Source organism: Peromyscus californicus, unplaced genomic scaffold (assembly GCF_007827085.1).
Source record: "Peromyscus californicus insignis strain IS unplaced genomic scaffold, ASM782708v3 Scaffold_10__1_contigs__length_136768540, whole genome shotgun sequence".
In the NCBI taxonomy this organism is placed as follows: Eukaryota; Metazoa; Chordata; class Mammalia; order Rodentia; family Cricetidae; genus Peromyscus; species Peromyscus californicus.
In genome coordinates this window covers 7,840,463-7,856,320 of record NW_026294391.1, presented here as the reverse complement: position 1 = coordinate 7,856,320, position 15,858 = coordinate 7,840,463, and the positions used below count along the sequence as shown (strand labels likewise).

Below are 15,858 nucleotides of genomic sequence, written 5' to 3'. Positions count from 1 at the left end.
CTATAAAATTTCTCATTGTTTCTTATTGCTATGTTTTGTTTTGGTTTTGGTTTTGATTATTTGAGACAGGGTTTCTCTGTAGCCCTGGTTATTCTAGAACTCGCTTTGTAGACCAGGCTGGCTTTGAACCTACAGAGATCCGTCTGCCTTTACCTCCCAAGTGCTGGGATTAAAGGTGTGTGCCACCACTACCCAGGCTATTTTATATTATTTAATGTTAGGATTTTAATTATTTCACAAGCTCTGATACTGTTGGACCACAAAGAAGCAACCAAAGATTTAGTCAGCGCCTGATTTAGGGCTTAGTTTTTGTTTGTTTTTTCTTTCTGTTATTTTTAATTATGTATGGGTATGTACACATAAGTACAGATACCTACAGAAGTGGTGTGAGATCTCCCTGGTATGGGTCCTGGGAATTGAACTCTAGTCCTCTGAAAGACCAGTGGGTGCTCTTAACTGCTGAGTCATCCCTCCAGCCCAGGGCTCAGTTTCTCATAAACTTTACATGTACTGACATTAAGAGAAATTAAAAGATAACCTGAGGGAGTCACTTCTGTACAATGTGTGTTCTGGGTGTTTAATTCGAGTCACCAGGCTCAGTGGCAAGAGCGTTAATAAGCCATCTTGCTGGCCCATAAAGGGAATTTCTTAATGAAATTTTTAACTTTAAAATCTGTACATATAGAATAAATTTTAAGTCTCCTAGTATGTCATAAAAACCAGTGACAAGTGGGATGGACGTTCCTCAGATGTATCTGAGAAAGTTCTAGAATGTAATTTGACTATGTATGCCAATTGTTTTAAAAGAAATTGTCTATACTGTTGTAGTTAATATTTCTAGTGTCCTGTCCTAAAGAAAAATGTGTTTCTACAAGATTTATACATGACAAAGACTCATTGTATTAATTTATGTAATGCTGATAATTTTGACTACTTAGATATTGAATGAAAAGGGACAGATACAGTCCCAATTTTATTGAAATTTTATGCATACATGGACAGTTTTCATTAGTTCATAAAAAGATCGCAAGGAGGTAATTAAAATGTCATTGCTGGTGTTTTATTTGTTGGTGTGGTATTATAGATGTTTAAAATTGGTTTTGTCTCTATTTTCTGTGAGCATGTAAATACAGGACAAAGTGTTTTGTTGGTTGTTTAAAACAAAACAGATTTCTAAAGTTATAGACTTCAAATTAGCTATTTGTATGGGACTTCTAGCATTTGAATTCTCTGCCTGGTGACTTAGCTGTGTTCTCCCTCCTTAGTGTAAAAGTTCATCATTAGGTTGCTACTTCATCTTGTAATCCAGCACAAACTTTGAAAGACTATATTAAATCATAAGCTTTCAATGATGCCTTTGTAAAATTTTATGCTACTAACATTTTAAAAACTAATGCTAATCTCTTAGTGTTTAGACTACTGTGTGTGTGTGTGTGTGTGTGTGTGTGTGTGTGTGTGTGTGTGTGTGTGTGTGTGTTATAGAAACTTATATCTGGAATGTTTAATTTTTAATCAAGACTTCATCGCCTGATTCTTCCAATGAGAATTCCCCGGCAACTCCTCCTGATGAGCAAGGTCAAGGTGATGCCCCTCCACAGATTGAAGATGAGGAACCTGCATTTCCACATACTGACTTGGCAAAGTTAGACGATATGATCAACAGGTCAGTTGTTTTTGTTTCTAGTGTGTATGATGCATAAGAAAACAAGTTTTTCAGCATTATATGTGACAGGTAACACAAAGACGGTGAAGAGGAATCTACTGCCTAATCTCCCCATCATAGTCACTATCAAGTACTTTATAACACATGGGTCTTGTTGGATATAATGAAAAAGAGCGAGAACATTAGTGAAGTTAACTATATGGCCCTAGTTGTTCATTTCCAAAGTAGAACTGTTTGTGTAGTTTGCCTTTTTAAGAGTTGATGAAGCTTCTTTTCAGTGGGCATGTTGGTTCTTGACTAACTTTAATAACTTTAGGGTAGCCCTGAAGCAAACCAGGTCATGAGATGTTTCTCAGAGCATGCCCTTCATGCTGACTCAAGAGAATGACACTTTTAAGATATTCTTCAGGGTAAGGAAAGGATGTAAAGAAACAGAAGAGCATATTAAAAACAAAAAGAAAAACCCCTATCTGAACGTAGTCCTCACTGGGTAGTGTGAGCTCAACAAGGGCCCCTCAGAAAGGGTAGTGGGCACTGGAGCAATGGCTCAGCCATGAAGAGTACTTGCTGCTTTTCCAGAGGACTTTGATTCTGTTGCTGGCACCCACATGGCAGCTCACAGCTGTCGTCTATTACTCCAGACCCAGGGAGTCCAGGCTCTTCTGGCCTCTAAAGGCACCAATCATACATGCAGACAGAGCACTCATACACACAAATTAATTGATTAAAAATGGGAGTATTTTTAAAAGAATAATGAAAATATAGGGATTTTGCCTTTTTGTTGTATTTTTTCTTAATAAAAGTCAAAACTGTTGAATACATGAATGGAGAAATAAAAATCCTTTGCATTAAAAAGAAAACGGAGCCGGGCGGTGGTGGCACACATAAATAATCGCAGCACTTGGGAGGCAGAGGCAGGCAAATCTCTGTGAGTTCAAGGCCAGCCTGGTCTACAGAGTAAGTTCTAGGACAGCCAGAGACCCACACACATAGTGAGACCCTATCTGAAAAAAACACACCAACAAAAATCTGAATTTCTTAGTAATTAGTATGCATTGTTAAGCCCAGAACTATGTTGTGTAACATATAGTAAGTAGATAAAATTTATCTAGCCCCTTCCCCACATATCTCAACCAAAAATTTCTCTTAACATAAATCAGGAGTACATTTTTCCATATTTGTGTTTACAATTATGTATGTATTTTTCTATAAATATAAAATCTTACTATAATTTTATAACTTGTTTTACTTGTTTGAAATATTCTCTCAATTGACTCATTTTAAAGGGAACATTTAAGAGAAATATACATGCTTGTAGTAGCAGCTTGTAATAGTTGCATGCAATGAATTATTGTCAAATCAATGTTAAGGATATTTATAAAATCCTTGATTGTTCTTAACAGCACAGATGACATAACAGAAAGCTGCATTGTTACATTTCAGTTTTGTCTGGTGGTTGGTAAAATATGCAGGTTTAGATACTAGGTTGCATAAAAACAATTCTTTATGAAAGAAAAATGCAAAGGACATTTTTAAATAAATGATGATAGTTATTTGTTTCTAATAGGTTATTAATGAAGTGCTTTTATTAAATAAAGGGGCAAGAGTGGTTGGGAATTTTACCAGCTCTTAGGAGAGAGTTCAGTGGTTGGCTAGAAGGTTGACTCTTCTGGGGAACAATGGGTGAATTAAATGGTGATGATTGAGAAGGCCTATGAAAAGGATAGATGGCCAGATGTTTGGGTCAGCACTGAAACTAGAGAGAACGCTGCATCCTTGTTTAAGGGAGAGACACCTGTGGATTCTGCAGATCCTTTAGAAAAAGTTGATAGATTATAAGGCATAAATAATCAGTCTTGGCCTCCTGAAGCTTTTGTTCTTTGTGAAGAATTTCAAGGCATGCCTTTTCTAATCTGAATTCTGAAAGCCTTTGCCTGTGAAGATTTAATAATAGGCCTCTGTGATGCCTAATTGATACTTTATTATAGTAGTTTTTTTAATATTTTTTAGAAGTCTGCTTGTAGAGACAACAAATGATGCTTAATTGTAAAAAATGATTCAACCAGCCCCACTGTTTTAATATTTAATGTTATTTTAGTTAATACTTAATGTTTTTTGTTTTTTTCTGAGACAGGGTTTCTCTGTGTAGCTTTGGAGCCTATCCTGAAATTCGCTTTGTAGACCAGGCTGGCCTCGAACTCACAGAGATCCACCTGCCTCTACCTTCCGAGTGCTGGGTTTCAAGGCGTGTACCGCCACCGCCCGGCCTACTTAATGTTTTCATAGTGAAAATAACTAATTGTAATTAGTAACTGACTATAGTACCTCTTTTATTTAGTGCATAACCAGTAAGCCTCTTTATTTTGTAAATTCCTAGGCCTCGATGGGTCGTTCCAGTTTTGCCGAAAGGGGAATTAGAAGTGCTTCTAGAAGCTGCTATTGATCTTAGTAAGAAAGGTATGTTTCAGTGTCGTGCTTTTCCAAATGCATGCTACTAGATATATTTTCACTTTACTCCTGAAAACTTTATTTTTCTGTTAAAAGACAAGTGTATATATAGTTAGCTTAAAGATAGAGCTCACATCTGTTTAAAAAGGACAACCCTCAAGATTGCTAGACAGAAAGTGTGTGTGTATTCATATTTCTTTTTTTTAAGGATTTATTTATTTATTATGTATACAGTGTTCTGTCTGCACAGATCCGTGCAGGCCAGAAGAGGGCACCAGATCTCATTTACAGATGGTTGTGAGCCACCATGTGCTTGCTGGGAATTAAACTCAGGACCTTTGGAAGAACAGCCAGTGCTCTTAACCTCTGAGCCATCTCTCCAGCCCCTGAATTCTCTTAGTAATGGTGCTCAGTTTGCTTTTTAAGGCACTGGAATTTGAGGGAGTGGAGTTTCTTGAGTAACCCTGGCTGTGTCCTGGAACTCACTCTGTAGACCAGGCTGGCCTCAAACTCAGAGATCCACCTGCCTCTGCCTCTCATGTGCTGGGATTAAAGATGTGTGCTGCCACCACCTGGCTAAGGCACTGGAAATTAAAAGGAGCAACATTTATTTTCTAAGATAGTCTTTTGTATTATCTTTTTATTACTGTGACAGATAATAAACAACTTACAAACCAAAGCTTTATTGGCTCACAGTTCTTGAGATTTCATAGGGTTACAGTTAGGGTCAGGGGAAAATGTGTGGGTAGAGCAAAGCTGCTCACCTTTTGGTGTCCAGGAAATGAGAAAGATAAGGGATCTCACAAGAGGGCAGACCCCTACTTTTCAGATTTCTCAAAAGATTCTACCTTTTACAAGGGTTTGCCAAGTCTCCCCATATCACCACAGAGTGGAGACCAAACCTTTGGAAGACATGTACCCAAACATAACTGTTCTGGGTGTGTCATAACTAACAAAAAGCGATTGTATTAGTTATTGCCAAATTAACATTTTTATAGTACCTTGCTTGGGTTCATGTCACTCCCTGGCAAGGGGAAATTTTATCTTACATCAGTTATTCCTCCTTTGTTTAAAGAATGTTTGTTATGCCTTACCAATCTTGAAAAGCTATGAAAAAAGTTTAATCAGATTATGATTGTTTTTCACAATTTAAGTGAATTTTGCTAGTTTTATAGTCTAAACATTAACTATGTAGTAAAAATACGGTATTTCAGTTAGTGCCATTGACATTCAGTAGATTTGTATTCCTCTCCCATACTGATTTAGAGCACCATAGTTTATTTTACATGATGCTCCATTTTTAAAGTTTCAATGTCACTCATATTGTACAATCAAAATCAAATATATTTTATATAGATTGAGACGTTAAAGTCATTCTTTGTATTGGTGACACATGGCTCTGTTGTCTTTTTTAAATCAGATGAGATGAAGTAAAGATAAAAAATTGTAGGGCTGAAAAGATGGCGTGGTGATCTGAATTCAACCCCTGGAACTCACTTAAAAGTGGCAGGATCAAACTGACTCCCCAGAAGCTGTCCTCTGACCTCTATGTGCACTCCCTAGAACCCCCTCAATCATGCATGTGTGCACGCACACGTAAATAACGGAACTTTTAAAAAGACAAAAGGAAAAAATAGATTCTTGACTTGGAAGAAGAAAGAGATGATAGTGAAACATGAAACAATTCATCTTACTTGGCCACTTGGAGAACAGTAAAGATAGGAGTGGGTGCTAGGTACATAGTTTGCAAACTAATATTTTAAAAATATTTGTGAATGTAAATTTTAAGGCTTATTTTCAGAACAAAATGCTATGAAATATTTAGAGTCTTCACATGGTACTGACCATCATTTTGGGCTTAAGATATATATAGTGTATTAATTTATAGCGTTATCGGTTAATTTTTTATTTCCTTTTTTTTTTTTTTTTTTTTTTGGTTTTTCGAGACAGGGTTTCTCTGTGTAGCTTTGCGCCTTTCCTGGAACTCACTTGGTAGTCCAGGCTAGCCTCAAACTCACAGAGATCCGCCTGGCTCTGCCTCCCAAGTGCTGGGATTAAAGGCGTGTGCCACCACCGCCCGGCTCCTTTATTTTTTTTTAATTGATGATTAAACCTAAGGTCATTGTACAAGTTAGAGAAGCTACCCTTGCAGTGAGCTATAGCTCCAGCCCTGAGTTATTGTTAATATTACCACATCGAGTGTACTTTTGCATAATTAGAATTTGATTTGGGAGGCCTGAAGAGATAGCTGAGCAGTTAGTTATGAATGTTTGCTGCTCTTGAAGAGAAGGGACCCAGGTTTAGTTCCTAGCACCCATGACTGGTGTCCCACAACAACATATAATAACAGCTCCTGGGAGTCAGACACCCTCTTCTGGCTTCTTATAGTACCTGAATGAAACGTGGTATACACTTAGGCCCCACCCACACATATATAAAGTTTTCTTTAATAATTTTTAAACAAATTACTTTATTTCTGAATCAAGTTTCCTTGCTGATGTGTAGACACTTTGAAATAACAATAGTGTTATGATAATGCTGTGAACTTTTTTCCAGAAGTTCTCTGCAACTGTATTTCCAATTATGTCTTTCATCACACAGTTGAGCATTGTGATATGTTTTTTTTTCTCTCCCCCTTTTTAGGCCTTGATGTTAAAAGCGAAGCATGTCAGCGATTTTTCCGAGATGGGCTAACAATCTCATTCACAAAAATCCTTACAGATGAAGCAGTGAGTGGCTGGAAGTTTGAGATTCATGTGAGTTTTCCATTTGACTTTTAAAAAGCAGATTGTATAGTGGTCCTTTGGATGGGGAGGACAAGTGTGTGTGTATTTGTGTATGATATATTTGGCCTACTGTAGTATAAAAGTGTAACTTTTAAAGTAATTTTATAGTGAATTATTTCTGTTAGAGGCAGCATGGGCATTTAAAACTACCATGAGATTTAGAGTTAAAATTACTGGGTTTAATCTTTCTCCCTGGTTCTCCAGTGCCTTTTGACCTTAGACAGATCACCCCATTTTATTGAAAATCTGATACAGTCAATCGTGAGATGTACTGCTATTTTATATATTGTTAAGGAAGGCAAAACTTGCCCAAGATGGAGAAAATGTAATGCATGTCTGGGGGACTTGAAAGATCAGTGTTGTAGAGGAAATGAGAAATGAACTCACTGCAGAAACGGACAGCAAAGAAACATGTATATTTCAGAGCCATGAGTTACCCTTTAAACAGTTGTTTAGTCTGGATTCAATTTAAAATTGTCATCCCGCTGACCTTGACCTTGATAGCCTCCCTATGCTAATTCCCTGCCGGGTTCCACCCTCCTGAATGCTTAAGGGAAGTTCCTTGTCTGTGTATCCTGCATATTGGGCATTAACAGCTTAGATGCAAGATTGTAAAACACGGGTAGTGAACTTCTGCCCTCCGGGGTTCTCCCATTGTGCTGTAAGCCTGTATTTAAGACCTCCTCCCTCCTTCAATAAATGGCATTCGGCATAAAAAAAAAAAAGCCAAGTTACAACGCAGTAACCAGACTTTATGGGAGAATCCATGACAGCCAGCCAGACCTCCTCCAAGAATATAGAAAGCATTCAACATTATGTAAAACCCTGTAACAATGCAGGATTTTTTCCTTTGTTCTTTGTTGTAGAATATTATTTTAAAGTGTGTTCCTTTTGTTTATATTGCATTTGTTTAACTCTGTGAAGCTGTGATACTGTGTCTATGGTCTAATAAAGAACTGAATGTCCAATAAAAAAAAGAAAGAAAAGAAAATAAATTGTCATCCCTTTTAAGTAGACTATTTAAAGTGATCTTAGGGCCCTAATATCTCCAAACTATGAACAGACACAATGCAAATACTTTAGTACTTGTTATTTGTAGGATGCAATCAGATTTCACTTAGAGAGTGAAAGAAGTTGTATCTGGACTAATAAGATGCTGTAAGTGCTACAAACCTGTTATTTGTTTCACTATGGAAATAGTCATAAAGCAGTTGATATTTTTGTGGTCTGAACATTTTTTCAGTGAGGATGATGGGGTAAAAGTCCCAACATAACGTAATTTCTCAGAAATACAGAGCTTGTGAGTGTATAGTCTTCCATCTGGGGTAACTGATATATTATTTCAATTTTAGAATTGTTGCTTCTAGTGTAAGAATTCCAAAGAGAGAACAAAATGGGAATTTGTATGTTGCCTGAAGAGATAGAACAGAATTTGGCAACTCATAGTACCTATTTCCTTTTTAAGCAGGTAGCTTTTTGAAAGTACACACCATATAAATTATAAAGCAAATTAATTTGGTCATAGTACTAATGAATTAAATAGAATTGAAGTAATCAGTATAAAAATGAGGAGCTCATTTAATTTTAAGATAAGGGTAATTAGGATGACAACTTGTGTTTGAAATTGCAATGTTTTCACATTCTGAATCACCTTTCTCCCATGTGTAACAGAGATGTATTATTAACAATACTCATCGCCTGGTGGAGCTATGTGTGGCTAAGTTGGCCCAAGACTGGTTTCCACTCCTAGAACTTCTTGCCATGGCCTTAAATCCTCATTGCAAATTCCATATCTACAATGGTACACGTCCATGTGAATCGGTGTCCTCAAGTGTTCAGGTGCCTGAAGATGAACTCTTTGCTCGTTCTCCAGACCCTCGATCACCAAAAGTGTGTTGGTTTGTTACTTTCAAAGTTAAATATTAAGATTGTTTTATTCTATCTACCACAGAACTTTAAGTATTAATCTCAATCTCCTTTAACACGGAAAAAGACTAATTACACTCTGAAAGGGATTTTACATCATGGCTTGAATTCTTTCTTTTATACCAAAGCTATGTTTTATTGTATTCTACTACTGTTTAGTTTTTCTGTGTAGTAATAGTTGGGATCTGACAAGCAAATGTACTTTGAAACTTTTAAGTGAAACGATATATAGCACTAGGAGCCCTTTTGCATAGTCATAGTATTTTAGTTCAGGGCTTATGGCTTTTCTTCCCCTCTCTATATAGTTAATCCCTATTACCTTTTACTCAACCTGGAAATAGTAATAATTTGGTTAATATAAAACATCTGTTTGCTCTATAATAATAATAGAGGAGATTGTGACTGATTAGAAACCTCAGATCAATAGGCCATGATTTTTTTTTGTACTTCAAAGTAGGTATATGTTATACATGCTTAAGTAATGCATCACAACAGTACAATGATGAAATTATAAAATAGAAGCAGAATAGTAAAACTTTGAAATTTTACTAAAATACATAGTTGAAAACAAATTTCCTGTAGCAGTGTAAACAGACTGTACTTTAGTTTTTTACTATATACTTTTAAATTTATACTTTTATAGTTTTTATTTCCTTTAGCAAGTGCTAGCAATAATAGTTTCTAAGTTTAGACTTTAGGGAAACTTTTTTTAAAGATTTGTTTTTATTTCATGTGCATGAGTAATTTGCCTGTATGTATGTTTGTACACCATGTGCAGACCTGTGCCCTTTAGAGGCCAGAAGAGGGTACTGGATCCGCTACAAATGGAGTTAGAGTCACCATGAGGGTGCTGGGAATCGAAGCTAATTTGTCATAAAGCAATCAGTGCTTAAAGCTGAGTCATCTATCTAGTCCCTAGGGAAATATTTCAGAGATCTGGGAATTTTCTTTTCCTAACCAGCCAAAAAAAAAAATGAAAGTCATGTGTACAATGTTCGGTTTATTTGGTTAGAGCTTGAAATCACCAGTAATGTGTTAAACTTAGAACTGTTATTTTTCCAGTTCATAGTGTTGCCACTAGATAGATGGCTTATTTTAGCTTGAGTAGGATCCAGTTACCATCAAAGTAAAGATAATTTTCATACTCAAAAGTTCCTTCTAGCTAGACATGGTGATGCACACACCTTCAGTCCCAGTGACAGAGGTAGACTGGCCTCAAGGTTCGAGGCTAGTCTGGTCTACAAAGCGAATTCCAAGACTATGCAGAGAAACCGCGTGCGTGCATGTGTTCTGTCTGTATTTTCCTTTTTTATTTTTCTCAGTGGGTCAATAATCTGCTTAAGAAACTCAAAGGAAAAATAAAACTTTATTCAACATAACTAATACCAAATTTTAGAGGGACATTTATGAAGATACATTTATGTATTTGAAATCTGATTCTTACATAAAAACTGTCAAAAAAAAAAGATAGGTGTTCAAAGCCTTTGAGTTTAGTGTGTGTGTGTTCGTTCGTATGTATTGTAGCCTAGATTATGGTTACCCATATTCTAGGGAGTTGGCTATTAGCTGCTGAAATCAGAGGAATTTTGTGACTTCATTGTTAAATCTTTATAAACTTAAAATAAAATTATCAGCCAGGAGGTAGTGGTTCATGCCTTTAATCTCAGCACTTGGGAAGCAGAGGCAGGAGGATTTCTGAGAGTTTGAGACCAGCCTGGTCTACAGAGTGAGTTCCAGGACAGCCAAGGTTACACAGAGAGATCCTGTCCCGGAAAAAAAAAAAAAGGAAAAAAAAACTTATCAAAGATGTGTTAGTCAGAATTTTCAACTCTGTCCCTAGTTGGATGCAGACATTATGATATAAAACCTAAAGGAAGCGTAAATTTTTTTAAATGTGACTCTCCAAAGGTTGAGTATCCTTTATATATGATGCTTGGAATTAGAAGGGTTTTCGATTTTTTTTCTTCCAGATTTTGGAATATTTGCATAGATCCTCACTAACGGAGTCCCTCGAGTTCGAACATTTGAAATGTGTCATTACTCAGACATTTTTTGTTGTTGTTTTCTCCAACACAGGGTCCGGTCCCTCTGTGTAGCACTGGCTGTCCTGGAACTCACAGAGATCCCCCTACCTCTACCTCCAAAGTGCTGGGATTAAAGGTGTGTGCCACCACCACCTAGCTAAAGAAAGCTTTTAGATTCTGGATTTTTAGATTAGTAGTACTTCACTTGTGGCAAAATTCAGATCATCAAAAATAGCTGATGGGAGTGGATTTTCTCAATTGTAAGTTATCTTATGACACTCCCTTTGAAGTGTCTTGTATTGTTTGTTGACTTTTGAAAAGTTGGAAGTCACTGAGCTTCCGAGTCTGTTTTTGAGCCTTCCTACTTAATCATCACCTAAAAGTTGTGGCCAGGTCTTTATTTCCTCCACTGTTGAACTCATGTGGCCTCCCTCAGCTTTTAGCCAATGATAGATAAAGCTATTGGCAACTCTCTGAGACTATAACTCTCTATGGTGCTATCTTAACTGTATCATACTTCTCTCCCTCCCTAGGATTTTAAAGATAATTAAATAAAATTAATTGAATGTTTAAAATAAGAAAAACCTGATTAGTTAAAGGGGAAAGGGTCTCAGGTAAAATTCATGTATGTTATTCTTTTTGTTGTTTTTTTTTTGGGACAGGATTTCTCTATTATGTAGCTCTGGGCTTAATATGTAGACCAGACTCATAGAGATCTGCCTGCCTGCCTCTCCTTCCTGAGTGCTGGGATTAAAGGTATATGCCACTATGCCCGGCATATATGCTATTCTTTTTAAAAGAAACGTATCCAAAAATAAAAGGAAAACTACCTTTAAAAGAGCATAAACAACCTGGCAGTGGTGGCATATGCCTTTAGTCCCAGCACTTAGGAGGTAGTGTCAGGTGGATCTGTTGAGTTCAAGGCCAGTCTGGTCTAAAGCACAAATTCCAGGACAGCCAGGACTGTTTCGCAAGTACGCCCCAACGACCATCCCCAAAAAGAACATGCACATTCTAGGCTATGGAATCATTTAAATGTTTTTTCTATGTAGAACTGGTTGGATGTTGCCAGTTCAGGGTGTCTAATGTCTCCTCCTAACCTCCACTCACAGGTAGTGCATATACATGCAGACAAAACACTCATAAATAAAATCTTTATTAAAAAAAAAAGAGAGAAAGAATAGAACTAAGTATATCATCTCAGTAGTCTCATTCTAGCTACTAAAGAAATTAAAAAAATACATAACAAACATATTCCTTTTTACAAGTAATCCCAAAAGAGATGTGGTGAGCCAAATAGTTAGGGGGTTTGGGCTAGAGAGATGGCCCAGTGGTTAAAGAGCACTTGTTGCTCTTGTAGAGGATCTGGATTCAGTTCACAGCAGCCACGTGGTGGCTCACAATCCTCCTCAGTTTTGGCTCCAATGGATGCCATGTTCTCTTCTGGCCTCTGGGCACCAGACGTGCACAGGGTGAAATATTTACTGCTAAATACTCATACACATAAAATAAATACTGAGATTTAATGACCTAGAATTGGTCTTCTAAGCCAATTAAAAGGTAGGAAAATATTGAACTTACTGAAATATGATAGTTGACGTCCTAGAGAACTTAAAATTTAGATAGCTCCAATTAGCTTCTTGTATTTCTCTTGGTTTCTTGAGACAGCATTGCCTTGGCTGTCCTGGAACTCACTCTAGACCAGGCTGACCTTGAACTCAGAGATCCGCCTGCCTCTGCCTCCTGAGTGCTGGGATTAAAGGCATATGCCACCATCACCCAGACAACAATAAAATCTTTATTCAGCATTCCCCTTTTTAAAAATATCTGTAGGCATTATTTTTGCCTAGAGTATAATAGAGAAATTGCCTTTCCTTCCCCCTTACTGGCTTTTAAAATACGGCCTTCTAGAGTGTGGTAAGGTGTAACAGGTTGTCTTAAGTATTTAGCTTTCAGATATATTTAATTCTTTTGTAACCTTTTAGTTCATTTCGAGTTTTTCAAATGGTAAAGATGGGAATTGAATGCATTTATATGAGTCAACAAAAGTACCCAGATGTTCTAGTTAGTAATAACACATATTATACGATGGTATAATTTTTTTTTAATTTTTTTTCTTTTTGTTCCTCCTGCAATGTAAGCAGTGTATCAAACCTTCTCAGCCTGTGCTCATGGTAGACAAGTGTTCAATTCCTGTGACATATGGGCCAGTTTTTAATTGACAGTTCACTTTTAGGCTTCAAGATTATTCTATTTACATGGAAATTTTAACTGCTTATAACTACAGTAAGAAATTGACTGAGGGGTGGGCAATGGTGGCACATGCCTTTAATCCCAGCACTCAGGAGACAGAAGCAGGCAGATCTCTGAGTTCCAGGACAGCCAGGGCTGTTACACAGAGAAGCCCTGTCTTGGGGGTGGGGGTATTTACTCAGAATTTTTTTACACTAGATTATTAAATAGCTTTTCCTTGCTATTACTTGAGCCTTTTAACCTCATAAATTATTTTAATATAGGTATTTTTAGGTACTTAGGAAAGCCACATTCTCGTACAGTGTGATTGCTGAGACAGAAACATGGTTTTAATTCTTCACTAGCAATACTGATAGGAGCAGTGTGTTCCTACAATCTAATTTGTGCTTGCTACTTATGCTTCATCATAGACGGATTACTGTGAATGTTTCGAAGTCCTTCATGAATGGTTTAACATCAATTGGTTTTAATGTGTCAGTCAAAATAGTACTTTGATTTTTCTTAAAAGCCAAAAAAGTAAACTTTGATGTTAATTGTATTACAGGGTTGGCTAGTGGATCTCCTCAACAAATTTGGCACTTTAAATGGATTCCAGACATTGCACGATCGTTTTATTAATGGATCAGCATTGAACGTTCAGATAATTGCAGCCCTTATTAAGTAAGTTATCTTTTAAAATGAAATGTTCAGTTTTCTGTTAGTTTCTGAGTTTATTTTGGCTCAATTAAGAAATGGAGGGGGTTGGGGCTTTAGCTCAGTGATAGAGCGCTTGCCTAAAGCGCAAGGCCCTGGGTTCGGTCCTCAGCTCCTGGGGGGCGGGGAATGGAGTAGTGAGGATGTCTCAGTGGTTAGTTAAGTGGATATTCTTTCAGATGTCCTGAGTTCTGTTCCCAGCACCTACAGCAAGTGGCTCACAATTGTCTTTAACACCATCTCCAAGGGATCTGATAGCTCTGGCCTCTGAGGGTACCTGCTCTCACATGCACATATTCCAATCCAAATGCAAATGTGCGCGCGCACACACACACAAAATCTAAAAACAAGTAGTAGTTGAAGTGGAGATTTTTCTTAGTTGTTATTTGGATGTTTTAAAAATACTACATGTACTGTGAGAATTTCCTAAATTGATGAAGAAATTGAGTATTTACAGAAGTTTCCTATCTTATTTCAGACCATTCGGACAGTGCTATGAGTTTCTCACTCTTCACACAGTGAAGAAATACTTTCTTCCAATAATAGAAATGGTTCCACAGTTTTTAGAAAACTTAACTGATGAAGAACTGAAGAAAGAAGCAAAGAATGAAGCCAAAAATGATGCTCTTTCAATGATTATTAAATCTTTGAAGAATTTAGCTTCCCGGGTTCCTGGACAAGAAGAAACTGTAAAGAACTTAGAAATATTTAGGTTAAAAATGATACTTAGGTAAGTTCCTTAATCTTTGGAAGTAATCTTGTACAGGAATTTCTACCATCAATGTAAAACTGAGTTTCTTTTACAGATTATTGCAAATTTCTTCTTTCAATGGAAAGATGAATGCACTGAATGAAGTCAATAAGGTAATTTCTAGTGTGTCATACTATACCCATCGGCATGGAAATCCTGAGGAAGAGGAGTGGCTCACGGCAGAGAGGATGGCTGTGAGGCCTTTCACTTTTTTGGGTGGGGTGGGGTGGTGAAAGCCATAGAGAGATCAGAGAAATAGGGAAAGCTACCAGCCAACTTTACCTCACCAACTCTGCAGCTTCCAACTGCGAGTTACTTCCTGTCTACCCACGTCTATATGCCTTGCTGTTCTGCCCTCTGATTTGCTCTCTCTGCCCAGCTACATCACTTCCTCTTCCTGCCCAGCTCTGTCACTTTCTGTCTGTATGTCTGTCTTTACAGACCTCCTTGGTTAACTAGTGTTGGAATTTAAGGCATGTGCCACCACACCTGGTTGTTTCCAGTGTGGCCTTGAACTCACAGAGATCCTGCCTGCTAAGTGATAGGATTAAGGGTGTGTGCTACCGCTGCCTGACTTCTTTGTTTACTTATAATGGCTTCCTTTTTCCTCTGATCTCCAGGCAAGCTTTATTTATTAAAGCACAAATAAAATATCACCACAACCAATAGGCAGAAAAGTGTTCACAATGAATGAGGAACATACCTGAGACTCTGTAGCATGCTGGGCAGTGAATTCTCCCAGTTGGTACAGTGCACCATTAAGAAGCCTCTCTGTAGCTTCTGGCAACCACAGCTTCCTTCTCACTCATGTGAATTCTCCAAGTAAGTGTGGGTGGTTAGCAGGGGCACAGCAGCATGCTTTACTCAGGAGACATCTCTCCCCTAGCTGCTATGTGGCTACAACCATTGGGGCTGGATGTATTTTCCCTGCTTCTCACAATCTGGTGAGTTGGATGCGCACCATATTTACCTACTTAAAAATTTCTGGAAAAATCTGGTGCTGGCACCTCTGCCCTACCTTCATCTTCTGGCCACACCTTGCTGAAGACAACTCCATTGCTTCCTCTTGCCTTGGTTTCCCACTTCCTTTATTGTCCTACCCAATCCAATCAGCCCATCAGCACTGCAGTCACCAAACAGCATGTGCTGAGTAGTTTGTAAACAGTGGGAATGTGTTTCTTGCCAAGTCTGGAAGCCCAAGAACAGAGTGGCAGCGTGATAGAATTCTAGTGATGACTGAACGCTTTCATGGATGGCCATCTTTGTGCTCTAACGTCACATGGCAGAAGTGGGGATTCCTCTGGCTGCTCTCAG

At 37.7% G+C, this 15,858-nt stretch overlaps 1 protein-coding gene across 1 annotated transcript; it reads left to right on the top strand.

Annotated features, from left to right (window-relative positions):
• Positions 1 to 1,488: 1,488 nt before the first annotated feature.
• On the top strand, positions 1,489 to 14,792 carry LOC128114319 (probable ubiquitin carboxyl-terminal hydrolase FAF-X). The gene is made up of 7 exons (XM_052744233.1): positions 1,489 to 1,663; positions 4,041 to 4,120; positions 6,755 to 6,867; positions 8,569 to 8,787; positions 13,645 to 13,760; positions 14,272 to 14,523; positions 14,600 to 14,792. The coding sequence occupies exons 1-7, from the start codon at positions 1,653 to 1,655 to the stop codon at positions 14,775 to 14,777; spliced, it is 969 nt and encodes a 322-aa protein (XP_052600193.1). The 5' UTR covers positions 1,489 to 1,652; the 3' UTR covers positions 14,778 to 14,792.
• The last annotated feature ends 1,066 nt before the right edge of the window (positions 14,793 to 15,858 follow it).